We start from the raw sequence: 19,469 nt of genomic DNA, 5'->3' as shown, positions 1-19,469 counted from the left end.
CTTCCAGACTGATTCTGTAAGGTGAGCCTTACCCAGATACCAAGCCAGACAAAGATACAACAAGAAAATAAAACTAGGGGTGCCTGGGTAGCTCAGTTATTTCAGCATCTGCTTTCGGCCCAGGTCATGGTCCCAGGGTCCTGGGATTGAGCTCTGCATCAGGCTTTCTGCTCAGTCGGGGAGTCTGTTTCTACCTCTCCTGCTGCCCCTCCTTCCTGCTTGTGCTCTCTCTCTCAAATAAATAAATATAATCTTTTAAAAAAAGAAAACTAGGGATCCCTGGGTGGCTCAGCAGTTTAGAGCCTGCCTTCAGCCCAGGGCGTGATTCTGGAGTCCCGGGATCAAGTCCTGCATCGGGGTCCATGCATGGAGCCTGCTTCTCCCTCTGCCTGTGTCTCTGCCTCTGCCTCTCTCTCTCTCTCTCTCTCTCTCTGTCTCTCTCTCATGAATAAATAAATAAAATCTTAAAAAAAAATTTTTTAAAGAAAACTAAAGGCCAGTATCTCTGATGAATATTGATGTAAAAATCCCCAAGAAAATACTAGAAAACAGAATGCAACACCACATTGAAAGGATTATATACTGTGACCAAAAGTGATTTTTTTCCTGGAATACAAAGATGGCTCAATATATAAACTCAATCAAAATAATATCTTTACCAGAATTATGAAGATAAAAAAATCTCAATTGAGGCAAAAAATTCAACATCCTTTCATTATTAAAAACAACACACCCAACAGGTTAGAAATAGAAGGGAATCACCTCAACATAATAAAAACCACATATGAAAAATCCACAGCTAACATCAAACTCAATGGCAAGGGACTGAAAACTATTTCTGTAAGATCAGAAACAAAACAAGGGTGCCCACATTTGCCACTTCTATTCAACATAACATTGGAAATTCTAGTTGTTGTTTTTTTTTTTTTTTAGAGCAGTTAGACAAGAAAAACAAACATAGGCATCCAAATTGGAAAGGAAGAAGTAAAATTATCTCTGTTCAAAGATAACATGACCTTATTGTAGAGAACCCTAAATATTTCACAAATAGAAAAATTGTTAGAATTCGGTAATAGGGGATCCCTGGGTGGCTCAGCGGTTTGGCACCTGCCTTCGGCCCAGGGTGTGATCCTGGAGTCCTGGGATCAAGTCCCGCATCAGGCTCCCTGCACAGAGCCTGCTTCTCCCTCTGCCTGTGTCTCTGCCTCTCTCTCTCTGTGTGTGTCTCTCATGAATAAATAAATAAAATCTTAAGAAAAAAAAGAATTCAGTAATAAACAAATCTAGTAAGGGCACAAGATACAATATCAACATGCAAAAATCAGTTCTACTTGTAAACACTAACAATGGACAATTTAAGAAGGCAACTAAGAAAACAACTCCATTTAAAATATCAAAAATAATAAAGTACTTAGTAAAAATTTAACAAAGGAGATGAAAGACTTATGCACTGAAAGCCACAAAACGCTGCTGAAAGAAAGTGAAAACACAAATAACTAGAAATATATCCTCTGTTCACAGATTGGAAGACTTAATAATATTAAGATATCAGTACTACCCAAATCTAGCTACAGGTTTTATAGAATCCCTATAGAAAAAGTACCTATAGAAATTCAAGTGATACTTTTTACAGAAATAGAAAAATCCATCCTAAAATTCATATGGAATCTCAAAGGACCCAAAACAATCTTGAAAAAAGAACAAAGTTGGAGTTCTCACACCACCTGACTTCAAAACTGTACTACAAAGCTACACCAATCAAGAGTGTCACACTAGTATGAAAACAGACACACAGACCCATGGAACAGAAGTGAGAGCCCAAAAATAAACTCATTCAACTCATTCATATATGGTCAAATAATTTTCAACAAGGATGCCATGGAGAAAGAACAGTCTTGTCAACAAATGGTGCTGGGAAAACTGGATATCCACATGCAAAAGGATGAAATTGTATACTTACGTTATATTTAAAAATTAACTCCAAATGGATTAACAACTAAAATATAAGACCCAAAACTTTAAACTCCTAGAATAAAACACGGAAAAAGCTTCATGACATTGGATTTGGCAATAACTTCTTCATTATGACACCAAGCACAAGCAACAGTAATAAATAGATAAGGTGGACATCATTGAAAAACACTATTGACAGAATGAAAGGGCAACTCACAGAATGAGAGAAAATGTTTGCAAATCATATATGTGATAAGGAATTAATATCCAGAATTTATTTTTAAAAGTCCAACAACTTAACAATAAAAAACAAGCAACTCAACCTTAAAATTGATAAAGGACTTAGATGTTTCTTCAAAGAAGATATATAGATGACACAGAAGCACATGAAATGATGTTAAATCACCAATCATTAGGGAAATGCAAATCAAAACCAAAACGAGTATAACTCCTCATCATTAGGATGACTATTCTCAAAAACAAACAACTATCAGTTAAGGGAGTGGAGAAATTGGGGTCTTTGAGCACTGCTGATAGGAATATAAAATGGTTATAGCCATTATGGTATTATGGTTCCCCAAAAAATTAAACATAAAATTACCATATGATCCAGAAATTTCACTTCTGGGTATATATCTAACACCCATTCTGTAGCCCATAGATCAAGTAGTAATTTCAACTTTCAAGTCTCATTATTTAAGAAATACTTTTTGTAAGACTATAGCTGCCACACATAGTGATTCCTGTGATGAATCTGAGCAACATAAAGTGAATATGTTCTGGAATGGGTTCATCATTCTAGATGCCAATTAAGAACATTTGTGATTCATGGGAAGAGGTCAAAATATTAACATTAACAGAAGTTAGAAAGAAGTTGATTCCAACCCTTGTGGATGACTTGGAGGAAATGAAGACTTCCATGAAGGAAGTACCTGCAAGGGAACTAGAATTAGAAGTGGAGGCTAAAGATGAGACTGAATTCTTGGAATCTCATGAAAAAATTTTCATGAATGAGGAATTGCATCTTTTTTTTTTAAGATCTTAATTATTTATGTAAGAGAGAGAGAGCAAACACAAGCAGGGGGAGGGGCAGCCGGATGGACAAGAAGACTCCCTACTGAGCAGGAAGCCTGATGTGGGCTCAATCTCAGGACCCTGAGATCATGACCTGAGCTGAAGTCAGACACTTAACTGAGCCACCCAGATGCCCCGAGGAGTTGCATCTTATAGATGAGCAAAGAAATGGTTTCTTGAGGTTGGAATGCATTCCTGGTGAAGATGCTGTGAAGATTATTGAAATGACAACAAAAAATTTAGGATATCACATAAACTTAGTTGACAAAGCAGTGGAAGGGTTATAGAGGAATGCCTCTAATTTTGAAAGTTCTACTTTGGGTAGCATGCTATCAGACAACATCACGTGCTACAGAGAAATTGTTCATAAAAGCCAATCGATGTGGCACCCTTCATTGTTGTCTTATTTTAAGACAATACCACGGCCACTCCAACCTTCAGCCACCACCGCCCTAATCAGTCAGCAGCCATCAGCATAAAGGCAAGACTCCACCAACAAAAAGATTTTAACTCACCAAAAGCTCAGATGATGGTTAGCACTTTTTAGCAATGAAATATTTTTTAATTAAGATATATTACATTATTTTTTTAGACATAATTCTCTTGCACATTTAATAGACTGGAGTATAGTGTAAACATAACTTTGATATGCACTGGGAAACAAAAAAATTCATTTGACTCACTTTATTGTGATATTCACTTTATTGCAATAGTCTGGAACCAAACCCACGGTATTTCTGAGGTTTGCTTGTACAATAGACAAGATATGGAAGCAACCTAAGTTTCCATTGATGATGAATGGATAAAGAAGATGTGATATATATATATATCTCAGCCATAAGAATTGAAATCTTGCCATTTGTGACAACATGGATGGACTGAGAGGGCATGATGCTAAGTGAAATGTCAGTAGGGCAAATACCGTATGATTTCACTTATACAGAGTATCTAAGGAGACAACACAAGGGTTCCTGGTTGGCTCAGTCAGTAGAACATATGACTCTTGATCTCCAGGTTGCAAGTTTGAATCCCATGTTGGGTGTTGAAATTTCTTAAAAATAATAAAAGATCTTTAAAAAACAAACAAACAAACAAACAAACAAAAACCAAATGAACCAACAAAATAAAACAGAAACGGATTCCCAAATACAAAGAACAAATTGGTGGTTGCCAGAGGGGACGGGGAGAGAGATGTTGAAATAGGTGAAGGAATTAAGAGGTACAAACTTCCAGTTATAAAATAAATAAGTCACAAGGATATAAAATATAACATAAGTAATAGAGTCAATAATGTTGTAATAACTTTGCATTGTGACAGATGGTAACTACTTATGATTATTTTGAAATGTACATAAATATCAAATCACTATATTATACACCTAAAATTCATATAATATTGTATGTCAGCTATGCTTCACTTTTAAAAATGTAAATGTTTTTCAAATAAATAAAAATAAAGTCATAAAATGATAAATTCAAAATAAAAAACTTTTGCTTTGCAAAAGCCCCTGTTAAAAGTATGAAAAGACATGCTACAGAGTAGGAGAAAATTTTGGCAAACTACTTATCCAACAAAGGACAAGTATCTAGAATATGTAAACAACTATCAAAATTCAATAGTAAAAAAGGAATAAACAAAACAAAACTGGGGCACCTGGGTGACTCCATTGGTTAAGCATCTGCCTAGGCTCAGGTCATGATCCCAGGGCTCCTTGCTCAGCATGGAGTCTGCTTCTTCCTCTCCTTCTGCCCCTCCCCCTGCTTGTGTGTGTGCATACCCTCTCAAATAAGTACAATCTTTAAAAAAGGGAAGGGGGGGGGGACTCCAAATAGAATATGAGCTAAAGACATGAAGAGACATTTCATAGAAAATATACAGAAGGCAAAAAAGACTATGACAAGATCTTCACCATTATTAGCCATTAGGGAAATGCAAATTAAAACCTTCATGAAGGACACCTGGGTGGCTCAGTGGTTGAGCTTCTGCCTTTGACTCAGGGCATGGTTCCCAGGTCCCAGGATTGAGTCCCGCATCGAGCTCTCCTCAAGAAGCCTGGTTCTCCCTCTGCCTATGTCTCTGCCTCTCTCTCTGTGTCTTTCATGAATAAATAAACAAAACCTTTATAAATAAATAAATAAATAAATAAATAAATAAATAAATAAATAAATAAAAATAAAGCCACCATGAGATGTCACTACACACCAATCAGGATAGTTAAAATTTAAAATAGTGAGAACACTAAATGCTGGTGAAGATGCAGGAAAAAAAAAATGGATGGCTCATATGTATTTGGTGGTAATGTTGCACCCACTCCAAAAAATTCTTGGAAAATGAAACATGCAACTACCATATGACCCAGTAATTGCACTTCTGGGCACTTATTCCACAGAAATGAAAACTTATTTTCATGCAAAAGCTATATCAAATTTAATTTTAAAATATTTAATTGACTTCTCAAGGGTTACACAGAAGTGTAAAACCAGACACAAGGCCAGATCTCTGTCCATTCCTTTGTCTTGTCACATATCTCTGTTCATTATATCTGGAATGGCATTTAAGTTTTGTATATATCTGATGGACAATGGCTGCTTGAAACTCTGTGTTGAGAAGAATCTTAAGGCCTTGGAATTCCAAGGTCAGCAGGAATAGTTTTCACAATTAATTAGAGGTATGTGCAATCAATATAACCACCAAGAATGGCAATACACAAGCTTAATATTTGTCAATCCTAAATTGAAATATGCTGCCTCACCAGCCGTAGAATACAAAAACCAGAAGAGTTATTAGCAATTTTCAAGTATACAACCCTTCTATTTTACTGATGAGGAATCTACAGAAGTAAAATAAGAGAGATCCAGACCCCAAGTTTATTAATATACCTCTCCATTTTGCCAAGTCCATCCTTGCTCTCAGAAATAATTGATTAGATATTCCAAGTGCATGAGTTTTCTCTTTGTGGAAAGAATTTTTCTTGTGCAGTTATTTGCTCACAGTTTGATGCTGGAATTGTCCCAAGAAAAATGGGAGATCATTCTAGAAGAGAAAATGTCCAACCCCAAAATTTAGAGCAGGATCCCTTTCATGTACATCATCTTCATGATCAGGCTAAAGTTTTCAGAGACTATCTGGCATCATTTAAGTACATCATTTCTAGAGTGAAGAACACTCCTATTGCAAGAAGTGGTTGAGAGCCATAAAAATGGGGTGTTAGGACTTCCAGGCCCTTTTGCCTATACAAATCACCATCTCATTGTGGAGGGAATTTATAGGAGTCTCTTCAGACTTCCGGAAATAACACGTTCCATTGTCCCTATGAGTTCCTTTGCCCTGTTAATATCAAAGAGATCAGTAAAAATGAATGAAAGGAGTCAGATTAAAAGCTCCAGGATACTGTCATATTTTAAAAGAGGGAAAGAAGACAGCTGCTTAAACCTTTGACCCCTGAGAATAAGCGATGCTAGAAATTTGGACTCATTACTGGCTGCTTTGATTCCATGTGCCTTCAGACCTTACAGAACCTCTGTGTGAAGCCTCGTGTAACCTCCCCAAGTAACCACATATCGACGGTTAATGAATATATAAGGATTTGAGGATCAGGCTGGGGTGAGCAGGCCTGATACTTGATCTTTTCAGTGAAACTCGTGATAACAGCTCACTGTGTGCCTCTGAAAGCTTTCTGTGGGCCTTGCTGTTGCCAGCCGCCCACCTTATCAGCAGGCCCCCAAAGCTTCAAATTACAGCAGCTAATTGGATGAAAGTGGAAATGCATCCTTCTAATGGAGTGAGAGATTAATGCCCTGATCCTTTCCCTTCACTTGCTGAGGCAAAACAAAAACACAGAGGAAGGTTGTGATGCAGAAAAGCAGATTAGCTCTGCTTCAGAGCCACGGGAGTGGATGTTCCAGCTAAAATCTAAGGAGCTTTAGAGAGTATAGACACAAGTCAAAAGGACAGAAAACAACCCAAGATAGCAGTTTCTAAATTACCCCAGAGACAATCTGCAAATCCCTTGCTCAGTAAAAGTTAGCAATTTACCTTACAGCTTACCTTCATACATGGATAAGTTACTTTGTAACCAAAGATAATTCCATTTATGGCCTTGTTTTATGACATTTTGATAACTGTGACACCCCCTTATGGGTCCCAGGAATAAAAAAGTCTGAATACTAAAAAGCATCAAAATAACGATTTAATGTGAAATTGCCTAATGCAATTGGGACTTAGCCAACAGGGCCTATTTTTCATGAGCATTTTGTTGCTTCAGTAGATTTCTTATGGACTGATAAAGTTTGTATTAAAAACACATTTGCAATTGGTTCAGGAAAGAAGACTCTTCTAATATCAACCTATTTTCTCTAAAGAGATGCAATTAAAAATGTATATGGGAAAATTCCATCTTTTTATTAAATTACCCCGAAGAAGGGACCAATGCTACCATAGGGTGATTGAGACACTAAAATTCAAAGAAGCTTAAGAGTGAGATAAATTAGATTTATATCATTTAAAAGATAGGTCTGAGATCAAGGTTCTGGGAGGTTTTCTTCTGGCAATTAATTGCCATATGTAATGTATTTTAATAGGTTTTTATATTCTATTTTCAAAGGATGAAATTTGTGAGTGCCTGAAGGAGATGTCATCAAGATGGCAGGGGGGGAGCAGTGCGGAACGAAAAGAGGAAAGATGATAATAATTAGCAGTCATAGAACTTGGTATTTGTTATATTTTTTAAAAATAATAGCCCACCCCTCAGTGCAAGGGAAAGGAAAAGAGAAAACTCTGTGAGAGGCACTCACATCCTTACTTGTGAGTTACATTTCCTTTCTGGTATATTTACCTTATTGTTTTGACTGAACTAGATCAACAGATGACCATCATGGTCTAACATCTGAGGATTTGGTTCATGTCAGCCAACAAACCCATCTCTATCTATTAAGCACCAGTTCAAAGCAGTACTTTGGATTACACACTCCATGAGTGACCAACATGGAATAGACATAATATTCAGATAACATGAAAGATACCAATTCCATGACCAAAAAAACCACTGCCTGTTTATTTTATTTTGTCAGCTAAAGGACTGCTCAGTATGTTTTGGGGAATAATTCTGTTTCTTTAAAAAGAGTATACTGAGGAATAATCATGAACTTTGATCTAAATCTGGACTTTTCCACTTACTTGCTATGCAAATTTGTATAAATTCCTTGACACTCCACATCCGTTTTCCCACCTGCAAAAATCAAAACAATATTTTCACTTTACAAAGTTGTTTTGACACTCAAATCACATCATAGCCATATGTAAAACTATTTAGAACATAGTAGATATATATTGAGCTATAGAGAATGCAAAGAAAGGACATGAAGCCCTAAAACAAGATAATCTAGTAGGTGAAATGCAATTTGGGAATTACCCTAAGGTATTATGTAGTCATACATCCTACAAACAGAGAGAATATTAGACATCCCATGTAAGTGTTACGGTTACTCATAGCAAGCAAAGAGCTATCATGAGGTAAGTTAGTCAGAGAAAATTTCCAAGATATTTTAGGCCCTGACAAGGGAGTATGATTTCTCCATAAAGATCTGAAATTACAGTACACTTATAGGCATTTTGAAGGCATAGTTATCTCCAATGGACTTTCTGACACTTAACAACACAATCTATTTTCAACAAACATTTATCAAAAGTGAGCTGATTTCCAGGTGTTCCTTCTCCTAGGCCTGTCACCTGCACAGAAAAAACAAAAGAACCCATCCCGGCTCTTACACTTGTTTTCTGAGGAAAACAAGCAGTCCTACCTTGATCTCTGCAATCAGCACTCTGATCTGACACTTAGCTTCCTCCTTTGAACAGGCTAAAGAAAAAAGTGTATATTGCTTGGTTGCATTTTCTCTGATTGTTTATTTTCCTCTCTTTCAATGTACCCTAAGTTCTTCAAATACTGCTTGACCATATATATATACGGTCAGAGAGAGAGAGAGAGAGAGAGAGAGAGAGAGAGATATGTCTACCATCAGCCATAAGACTTGGCAATTTAATTATCCAAGCTTGGCTTTAATTTCTATTTTTAAAATAGAATGCATTGAATTAGAGGTATCAGCCCATGAAAATATTGCCTATGTTTGTTGCTAACTTTAAATAGAAAGATTTCGAATTCAAACATAGTTAGAGATATTCAAACATTTTCATTTACTCACACACAGATATTTGTTAAGGTAGAACATTCTATTTAACATAAATTCATTAACAGAAATATAAGCAGGATTCAAGTTCATCATAAGATTCATTTAGTCCTTGATTTTGCTGGACACTAGAGAAAAAAAACAGTATCTGGTCTCCAGGAAACTCAGCCTGTAAGAGGCAAACATGTGAATAGATCATAAAAATTACAATATAAGAAGTCCTGTTACAGACATTGCAGGAGAGATTTTTCTCATCTCAATTTTCTCCTCATGATGTCAGGAACCCACAGATTAGGGTAAGAGAGGGTAACAGGAGACAGATGATATTTTAGCAAGACAATCGGCAGACCATGCCTATGGGATTGCAGATGCTACATATATATAACCCAGAATATTGGGGATGCCTCTTTCTCTCCACCTTGGGTGGCATCCAGCAGAGGACTTGACACAGTGCTCAAGGACATATACCTCCAGAGAGGAAGCAGGAGGACCCTGAGCGGGGGGTAGAAGACAATGCACATACCAAGTCCCAGACCAGTCAAAACCTAATGAATGTGGAGAAAAGTCACTCACAAAGCTACAACTCCTCATTAAAACTCTTCCTGAGCTAGAACGTAGAACTTGAACCAAAAGTCAAAGACTATCAAAAGTGTTCTTCCTTGGGGCATCTAGGTGGCTCAGGAGGTTAAGCATCTGACTCTTGGATTCAGCTCAGGTTGTGATCTCCCAGAGGGGAGGTAGAACCCTATGTTGGGCTCTGTGCTCAGCAGGGAATCTGTTTCCCCTTTTTCTCTCCCCCTACTCATGCTCTCTCTCTCTCTCTCTCTGAAATAAATAATTCAATCTTAAAAAAAAATCTTCCTCATTCCCTATCGGTGTGTGTAGATGCACACATGTGAGTATGTTCACATGAGCTCAACCCATCAGCCTGGTAAGATGACTCCAGGGAATGGGTTGTACTACCCCCTTCTTCTGCACATTGAAGCATAATCTTGGTGCTTATAAAGGAGAAATATGCAATGTGTTAATGAAAGAGGAGAGTGTAACTAATAGCCTTTGAGAGTATTAAAGAAGGCTTCACCAAGGAAATAATTTGGACTGAGTCTTGAAGGATAAATGGGGATTCATCAAGCTGATATTCCAGGCAAAGGAAATAAAGCAGTGTATACAAAAATGCATAGGTATGAAGAAAACGTGGAGTGTTCAGGCAACATATAATTAGTTTGCTTTAGCAGAGCACAGGGCATGGTAATGACAGTGGGGAGTAAAAGGTGAACCTGGAAAGTCAGGTAATGGTTATACCAGAGTCTTCATCCCAAAGGGATGAGTGGCTATTAAAGGATATTAAGTTAGGGAATATCTGATTTGCAAGAGAAAAGTTTTCTTGAGAGACAGGCCCTAAAGTGAGTGGAATATAAAGTTCACACCATATAAATATGTTGGGGAAAGGTTATACAAAGGTCATCTGAGCCAGGTGTTAGAAGGATGCAGGGTATGACCTTGGAAGAGAACCATGAAGCTTCTGAACTTGGTGGGACTAGACTGTGGGTGGTGAGGTCTTAACCGGAAATGTGACAGAAGGAAGGCATAGTTGTGAATACATTAAGGGAGTAGATTACAAATGGGATGGACTTAATCAGAAAGAGAAGCCAAGGGAGGAATATAGCTGATTCTCAGATGTATAATTTTGGTGATTAGACAGATTTATGGGGAAAGATCTTGATTTCCATTTTGGAAAGGTCAAGGGCCCTGTGATGCATCTAAGTCACATTTCCCAGTGGAAGCTGAACATGCATATTTGATCATGATTAGAAGCACGGCTTTAAGGAAGAAAAAAAGTTTGGTGTCAGAAAGGAGATTAGTGATGTTGTAGGGCCAGGAATGGGGGGAGGACCAAATGCAAAGGAGAACTAGGGGATTTACTATGGTGATATAAATGTTCTATATCTTGATTGTGGTGGTGGATACACAGCTATCTATATATTGAAAATAACTCATTGACCTTGAAATGGGTGCACTGTATTTTACACAGTTATGCAGAAAATTTTTTAAAGTTTTAAGTCAGTATATTAATGATAGTTGTAAATGTGAAGTGGACAGGATAGATGAGAGAAGCTATAGAGTGAGATTTGAAGAGGGCCAAAGTTAGAATTGTATATAAGGGGTATGAGAGGAAAACTAGCAAGATTAGTCAGTGTTACGGTTTAGCCGTGAAACAGAACAGTATCATTGAAAGCTCTTTGGAGGCTTATATGTCATCTAATACTACTTCACTTTACATATGAAGGAATTGGAGTTCATAATGAGATAAAATGCTTTGCTCAAGGTCACAAAGGTTGTTAATAGCAAAGGCAAAGCTAGACACAACCAGGAGTCTCGAGCCTGGAATGGTTCTGTCTTGGACTATGCAATTGTAAAAGGGGGACTTTTACAATTGTTAAAGTTCACCTTGTGGCACAAAAGAAGTCCCTTTGGTGTTCCAATAAGTCGGCCCCTGTATTTCTTTCCCTCAGTTATTACTTTCTGTGTTCCACACCCATCAAAGAGCCACATATGACCCTATAAGCTTGTAAAAGCCTTAAAAAGAAGACAAAACCAATTTCTGAGGAAGGAGAGAGGTGTTCCTGGCTGCCATTGCCTGGGATTTTGTTAGTAGAAAGGGACAAGTTTAGATGTAGATGTACACCACTATGACTAAAATAGAGGAGGTATTTTTCATCCCGCAACCATACACCTACAAAGTGGGGGGCTGGGAGGTTATTTTACTTTGTTTTCCTGGGATGGCACATCTCTGTACATTGCGCCAGTGCTTTCTGGCAAGTCAAATAAATGAACGTGTCACATGCTAGTGAAAATTAGGAAAGAGGAAGCGTAGAGAAGGTACTTAACAATTTATCAAGTCCAGCACCACCTTTCAATTTTTATTTTCTTTTCCTTAAAAAAAAAATGAACTCACATAAGCATGCTTCCACTTATAATGAAAAAAAATAAGCGATGGAAAGTTGACTTCATTGGTGAATATCGAACAGATGGAAACAGAAGCATCGTGGGGAAAGGAAATAGAGACAAATATGGTTGTCATGGTTTCTTTGAGATGCAGTAAACAAAGGGACCCAAGTGGACAATGAAATCCCCCGTTGGGAAAAACCACATGTCACTCCTTTCTTTCTTAGATAATTGCCAAGCTCACTTTGAATGTCTGGAGTCAGTGGGAGATGAGAGGAGAGCTAAGCCGTCACTTACCCCTGGCTATTCTCAAATTATATTTGCCCTAAGACCATCCAGTCTTTCTATATAGCAGACATCAAACAATTAATGACTACCTCAGATTAATCAATTATCCCACTGGGCACTGCCCTGAAGAAATGCGTGACATGTGTAAACATGGGAGACGCTGTGCACAGCCTGACACCAAGTTCTCTGCCTAATTGGGAAGCATCAAGCACACATGAGGAGAAAAACATTTTAAAAGATTTGTAAATCAGGTTCCCAGTCTCTAGTGTCACTCTCTGGTCACCCCAAATTCATCTAGATCCAACTCCACCGTATTCTAGGTGATATGTGAGTCATACAATAGTTCAGTATATCTGCACTATTCAATGTTCCCCCATAATCTGTGGGGTGCTGGGAAAGGTGGGATTGGGGATGGGGAGGGCTCTCCTTTCCGAGTCCCATTTAAGCCCAGTGCAGTGAAGACTATCCCAATAGGATGGCAAACAGGCAACTCTCAGAAACATGTTGGGCACCTAGGTTGCTCAGTGGCTGAGCATCTGCCTTTGGCTCAGGTCATGATCCCCAGGTCCTGGGAGCAAGTCCTACATCCAGCTCCCTGCAGGAACCCTGCTTCTCCCTCTGCCTATGTCTCTGCCTCTCTCTGGGTGTCTCTTATAAATAAATAAATACATAAATACATAAATAAACACAAACATTCAAACTGAATTGGCTGAACTCAACATATTTTGTCTGGAGGTTCTGACTCCGTTGACGCAAGGTCTTTCCCAAGGTCATTGCAGAGGCTGCCAATGGTGAGATCAGACTGTTTAAACCTTGAGCTCGACCCCAGTCCCTTTCCCATTCCTACCAAAACAGATTCTTTCTATTCCACACAGATTGGGGGTGTTTTCTCCTTGTTTTCCATGCCCTTTACGAATGACCCTTAGATTGCTAAGGGATTGTGTGACTTGAGGGGAGTTCCCGCCTACAGCTGAGGAATGTGATTGTGTTGATGAAGACCATGGGCACTTGAGCCAGCTGCAGATGGAGGGAGGAAGGGTGGCTTCACCTTGGCTCGGCTACATGTCCTCTCAAGCCAAGAAGTCACTGAGCAATTTTAAGGTTGTTGAAAGTTCTCTGTCTCATGAGTCTGTCCCCAAAGCCCAATGCTTGCAACATCTTATTTCCTGTTTTGGGATTTCCTGAAACTGAAACTGAGATGTTGGCCTCTGTAAGAAAACCCATAGTGAGTCTTTTTTCTGGAACTATGGCCGTGCGCATCAGCCTCCTCGTATAACCTGGCCTCATCAACCTAACACCGTTTTCCATCTCCTCGCAAAGTGTATTTGTCCCTTCATTGCCCATACCTCTGCCCCTTGTCATTGCCACTGTCTCTAACATTTTGAAAATGTAAGAGCCTCTTATTATAAAGTTTATCTGGAGGTGTTGCATCTTCAAAAGAGAGGGCAGTATATGACTTTTGGAGAGCTACATTATCCTCTATAGCTGCAAAAAACTGGAGGAAACTTTGGAAAAGTATCAAATCAGAAAGAATCCCAGACTTGATCAGTGAGTAGTATCTTCATGTCTTAGATCTGGGCCTTGTAGGGGAGTTGTGGCATAATAGATAGGACAAAGAAAATGACATTTTATGCTGTGTACTTTGAATGTTAAAGCTGGTTTTCCATAACTGTAATCATGCTTTACTACAGTGTCACTTCCAAAACCGCCAACATCATTGTTTCTGAGTTTCAATTGTTTGCACAAATATGTCATCATTACTTCATAGTCCTCTGTAAGCTTCAGTCTGCCAGCGCTCACAATAGGGTAGTGGACAGATTTGCATATACACAAGTACAGAGCACCCGTAAACAAGATGGGTGACATGCCACCAAATCTAGGCCTTCCCAAAGATGGGAGTGTCTTTCAGGGTGAACACAACTGCCATGGACTTTCCCAAGTGTTTATTACATTCAAAGCAAACTATAATTCCAAAGTCACATGAAAGTTTTTGAAGAAGAGATAGATGGGCTTGCAGGGTGCCTGGGTGGCCCAGTTGGTTAAGTGACAGTCTCTTGATTTTGGCTCAGGTCCTGATCTCAAGGTTGTGGCATCAAGCTCTGGGCTCAGCAGGGAGCCTGCTTGAGAGTCTCTTTCCCTCTCTCTCTGCCCCTCTCACCCTGCACATGCACAAGTGTGCTATCTCTCTAAAAAATAATCTTAAAAAAAAAAAAAGGAAACAGATTGACCTGTAAGTGGCTCCTTTTCACTAATAAAGAATTTCATATTTATTTTAAAGTCTATCAAGGTACAACTGGATTTTTTTCCATACCAGCAGGAAAGACATTTATTTTTTTCCCAGGATGCTGCAAAGAATCACAACAACCTATCCATCCCACTGGGGAAATGGAGTATGGTAGAGAGAACATGAGCAAACAAAATAATTTTGGGTTTGAAATTTAGTTCTGTCATTTATTGTTTATATGGCATTGGATAAGCTATGTATAGAATGATATCTCCTGCTTCATTATCTTAGGTAATAAAATAAAATCATGTATCTTTTAAATGAGACTTTCATCTTTCTATCTCAGGAAGAAATTTATCTCCTTTTCTTTTTTTTTTTTTTTTAAAGATTTATTTATTTATTCATTCAGAGAGAGTGAAAAGAGAGGCAGAGACACAGGCAGAGGGAGAAGCAGGCTCCCTGCAGGAAGCCCGATATGGGACTCCATCCTGGGTCTCCAGGATCACACCCCGGGCTGCAGGCGGTGCTAAACCGCTGTGCCACCAGGGCTGCCCTTATCTCCTTTTCTAATTAATTTAATAAATCTTGGAATTTTAAGGGGCTATTATCCCAAAGAGTTGTTCTTATTTATAATGGTCTTAAAGAGAAAAAACTTGAAAAACTAATTTGTACACTATAAGGCTCCATTCTCTTCCACCATGATTGCTCTTGTTACCATATATATTTTTCTCTTTAAATACCTTATTAGTTAGGGCGCCTCGGTGGCTCAGTCAGTTAAGCATCTGCCCTCAGTTCAGCTCATGATCACAGAGTCCTGGGACCAAGCCCTATGTCAGGCTCCTTGCTTAGCAAGGACTCTGCTTTTCCTTCTCCCTCTGCCTCTACCCCTATTCCTTCTCTCTCTCTTGCTCCCTCCCTCTCTTTAAATAAAAACTTAAAAATAACTAAAAATAAGTAAATATCTTGTTAGTTTTCTTATCTTCTCCCTCCTCTATTTCTTCAGTCTCTGAACCTCAGATATTCATCATACACATGGGCCTGCACACGTGTGTGCGCGAACATGCACGCGCACGCACGCACACACACACCCCTTGCTACAAAACACTAACCATCCTCTAGACCTGGGTTTCAAGCTTGAGTCACTGCCCCAGATTCCCTTTTCTCAAACAATGAATCTCTACGTGGGGAGGGAGGTATTGGTGTCTTCTCTGATAGGGGGCCTTAGTTAGGGTCTCTTCAGGGCATCAGAGATGTTCTAATGATGTCAAACTTCAAAAGAGACGGAGGCCATAAATCTAATCATGAGAAAGCAATCAGATAAATCCAGATTGCAGAAGATTCTATAAGACAAATGATCCTGACTCTTCAAAAATGTCAATGTCACAAATGACCAAAAGCAAAGCAAAACAAAACAAGGTCAAACAAGACAACTCTTCTTGGTTAAAAGAGATTAAAGATATATAAGAAAGACCATATATGATTCTCAATTGGATCTTGGATTGAATAGCAAAAAGAAACAGCTGTAATAACTCATCATTTGTGCAGCTGGGAAACTGGGAATGTGAACTGTGTATTAAATAATATTATTGTATCAGTGTTTGATTTCCTGGATTTGATCATGGGACTGTGGTTGTTTAGAAGAATGTCCTTCATTGAAAGTAGGGGGTTATGTTTGCAATTTATTTTCTTTTTTAAAAAAATGTAATTCTGGTGCAGTTAACATACAGTATAAAACTAGTTTCAGGTGTGCAATATAGTGATTCAAGAAATCTATGCTGGTGTTCATCACAACTGCACTCCTTGGGACACCTGGGTGGCTCAGCAGTTGAGCATCTGCCTTTGGCTCAGGACGTGATCCCATAGTCTCAGGATCAAGTCTGCATCGGGCTCTCCACAGGGAGCTTGCTTTTCCCACTGCCTGTGTCTCACCTCTCTCTCTCTCTCTGTGTCTCTCATGAATAAATAAAATCTTTTTTTTTTTTAAAGTGCACTCCTTAATCCCCACCACCTATTTTACTGTCTCTTTATCCACCTCCCATCTGCTATCAGTTTGTTCTCAGTAATTTGGTCCTTGGGTTGTCTTTCTCTCTCTCTCTCTATTCCCCCCTCCTTACTCATTTGTTTTGTTTCTAAAATCTAAATGAGTGAAATCATGTGGTATTTGTCTTTTTTTGACTAACTTATTTCACTTAGAATTATACTCTCTCACTCCATCCATGTCATTGCAAATGGCAAGATTTCATTTTTATGGCTGAATAATATCCATTGTGTGTGTGTGTGTGTGTGTGTGTGTGTGTGTATATATAGCATCTTCTTTATCTGTCCATTCATCGATATACACTTGGGCTACCTCCATAGTTTGGCTGTTGTAAAAAATGCTGCTATGAACATTGAGGTGCATATAACCCTTTGAATTAGTGTTTTTGTATTTTTGGGGTAATTACCCTGTAACTCAATCACTGGATCATGAGGTAGTTATATTTCCTACTTTGTTGAAGACTAACGGGTCATATGTTTGTGAGTTTATTTCTGGGTTTCTTCTCTATTCCATTGATCTATGTGTCTATTTTTGTGCCAGGACCATACTGTTTTGATTACTACAGTTCTGTAATATGACTCGAAGTCTGGAATTGTGATACCTCCAGTTTTGCTATTCTTCTTCAAAATTGCTTTGGCAACCCAGAGTCTTTTGAATTCCATATAAATTTTAGGATTTTTAATTCTAGTTCTGTGAAAAATGCTGTTGGTATTTTGATAGGGATTGCATTAAATCTGTAGATTGCTTTAGGTAGTATAGATATTTTAATAATATTTGTTCTTCCAATCCATGAGCATGGAATTTTCTTCCATTGCTTTGTGTCATCTTCAATTTCTTTCATCAATGTTGTATAATTTTCAGAGTAGAGGTCTCTCACCTCTTTGGATTAAAAGCTGCATTGCTAGGTATCTTATTATTTTTAGTGAAATTGTAGATGGGGTTGTTTCCCATTCTTTCTACTTTCTACTTAAGATTATATTCTTTCTTTTTTTTTAATTTTTTAAATTTTTTTTTATTTATGATAGTCACACAGAGAGAGAGAGAGAGGCAGAGACATAGGCAGAGGGAGAAGCAGGCTCCATGCACCAGGAGCCCGACATGGGATTCGATCTTGGGTCTCCAGGATCGCACCCTGGGCCAAAGGCAGGTGCTAAACCGCTGCGCCACCCAGGGATCCCAAGATTATATTTTTTCTATTGCTTCTTTATTAATGTATACAAATTCAACAGATTTCTGCACATTGGTTTTGTATCCTGTGACTATGGAATTCATTTATCAATTCAGGTAGTTATTTTGGAAGAGCCTTTAGAGTTTTCACGTCATGTGCAGATAGTGAATGTTTTACTTCTTCCTTACCAGTTTGGATGACTTTTAGTTCACAAAGTACTTTCAAATGGCAAAAAAAAATTAAAAGAAAAAGAGGTAAAGCAAATGTGGCAAAATATATGAGCTGGTGAATCTAACTGAAGAAATGTCAAATATTAATTATATTATTCGTACCACTCTTCTACAGTTCTAAAACTTTGTCAAAATAAGATGTATGGGAAAACAAGTTCTATAAGATGAGAGTCTCCAAGTCTCAGTGATTTTTGAGAGTCCACAGTGCCTATTCTACTCAAATTTCCACGTCTTCCTATAAGTGTTTTTTCATTTTTCCATAACTAATGTATTTGAAGTTGCTACCTTTTCCAAGCACACAATTTCGTTCCTTCCTCCAGAATAAAGGGGACCCAATCACCTTACCTTGCTGCATGTAAACCAAATGATCAAACGGTTCTTGCTGGAGCACAGATCTCCTCTACTCAGGAGACATGGAGATCTCTACCACTAAAGAAGCTATTGGCAAAGGTTAAACAATGGCCTCTGTCAATTTAAACATGTTTAAAATGTCACCTCACCATGGTTAACTGGAGTTTTATTGTATTTTATATTAAAAAGCAGGAGAGGAAACTTTCTACCTCAAATGGTTATTGTAACAACTAAGTGCCATTACACAGGACAGTATCCAGCAGAGCCCACCCTTAAAAAATACTAGAAACGATTTCCTCATCCGAGCACCCCATGCTCTGAGAGTGTTTTGGAACACAGTGATGCTAAAATGCCCTGTTGCCACCTACATTCTCTATGCCAAGAGGACCACAACTTGCCATGATGTGGCATGTTGATTGTCCTGGCTTAATTAATAGCTCCCCCTTACCCTCTCAAAAGTATCCCAGTTTGGACAATAAATCATAAAGCCATCAACCTATTGTCACAGTCTCTCCAGAATATATATGCTGCTGAAAGGCATAGAAAGTGGCATCATCTTTCTGGATAAAAATTACCAAAAAGTGTTTTCAATGGTGTCCCTAGAACTACAGCAAAAATCAACAAACAAACAAAAAACAAGGAGGGGACATCACAGAGGCTTGCTTTTCATTGTTCCTGTTCCATCACCCCCAGGCTGACTACACAGTGAGGCTGGGATTTTAGACCATGAAAACAGGAAATAGAAGACACCTGTGGTTATACTTCACTGCTTAAAGATGCTCATCAAAGTGACCTGTGTTCTCTCAGACCAGCAGATAATATTATTTCAGTGGTGAAACAAGTCTTCTTATTAATGGTGTGTGAACTATACACATGATGACTGAATACAGCTTGTAAGATAAAACTCTTCCAGGCACTATGACTAAGTAAATGCTAACTGGCCCCAGCCCCTGGACTTAAGATGAACAGATGCAGTTTAGACAGAGAAGATCTGCTTGCCCAGTGGGTCCACCA

At 38.4% G+C, this 19,469-nt stretch overlaps 1 protein-coding gene across 3 annotated transcripts in view; it reads right to left on the bottom strand.

The window, feature by feature from the left end:
• The window catches only part of FUT10 (fucosyltransferase 10), a 160,124-nt gene that overhangs the window by 54,381 nt on the left and 86,274 nt on the right, over window positions 1–19,469 (bottom strand). For all 3 annotated transcript variants that reach the window (XM_072763544.1, XM_072763545.1, XM_072763547.1), the window contains exon 6: window positions 8,204–8,255. In XM_072763544.1, coding sequence (XP_072619645.1) covers window positions 8,207–8,255 — 49 coding nt within the window. In that variant the 3' untranslated portion in view covers window positions 8,204–8,206. The remainder of the gene's footprint in view (window positions 1–8,203; window positions 8,256–19,469) is intronic.

Source organism: Vulpes vulpes, chromosome 7, assembly GCF_048418805.1.
Source record: "Vulpes vulpes isolate BD-2025 chromosome 7, VulVul3, whole genome shotgun sequence".
Taxonomy (NCBI): Eukaryota; Metazoa; Chordata; class Mammalia; order Carnivora; family Canidae; genus Vulpes; species Vulpes vulpes.
Note: the sequence above shows the minus strand (reverse complement) of the source record. Positions and strands in the feature narration are given on the sequence as shown.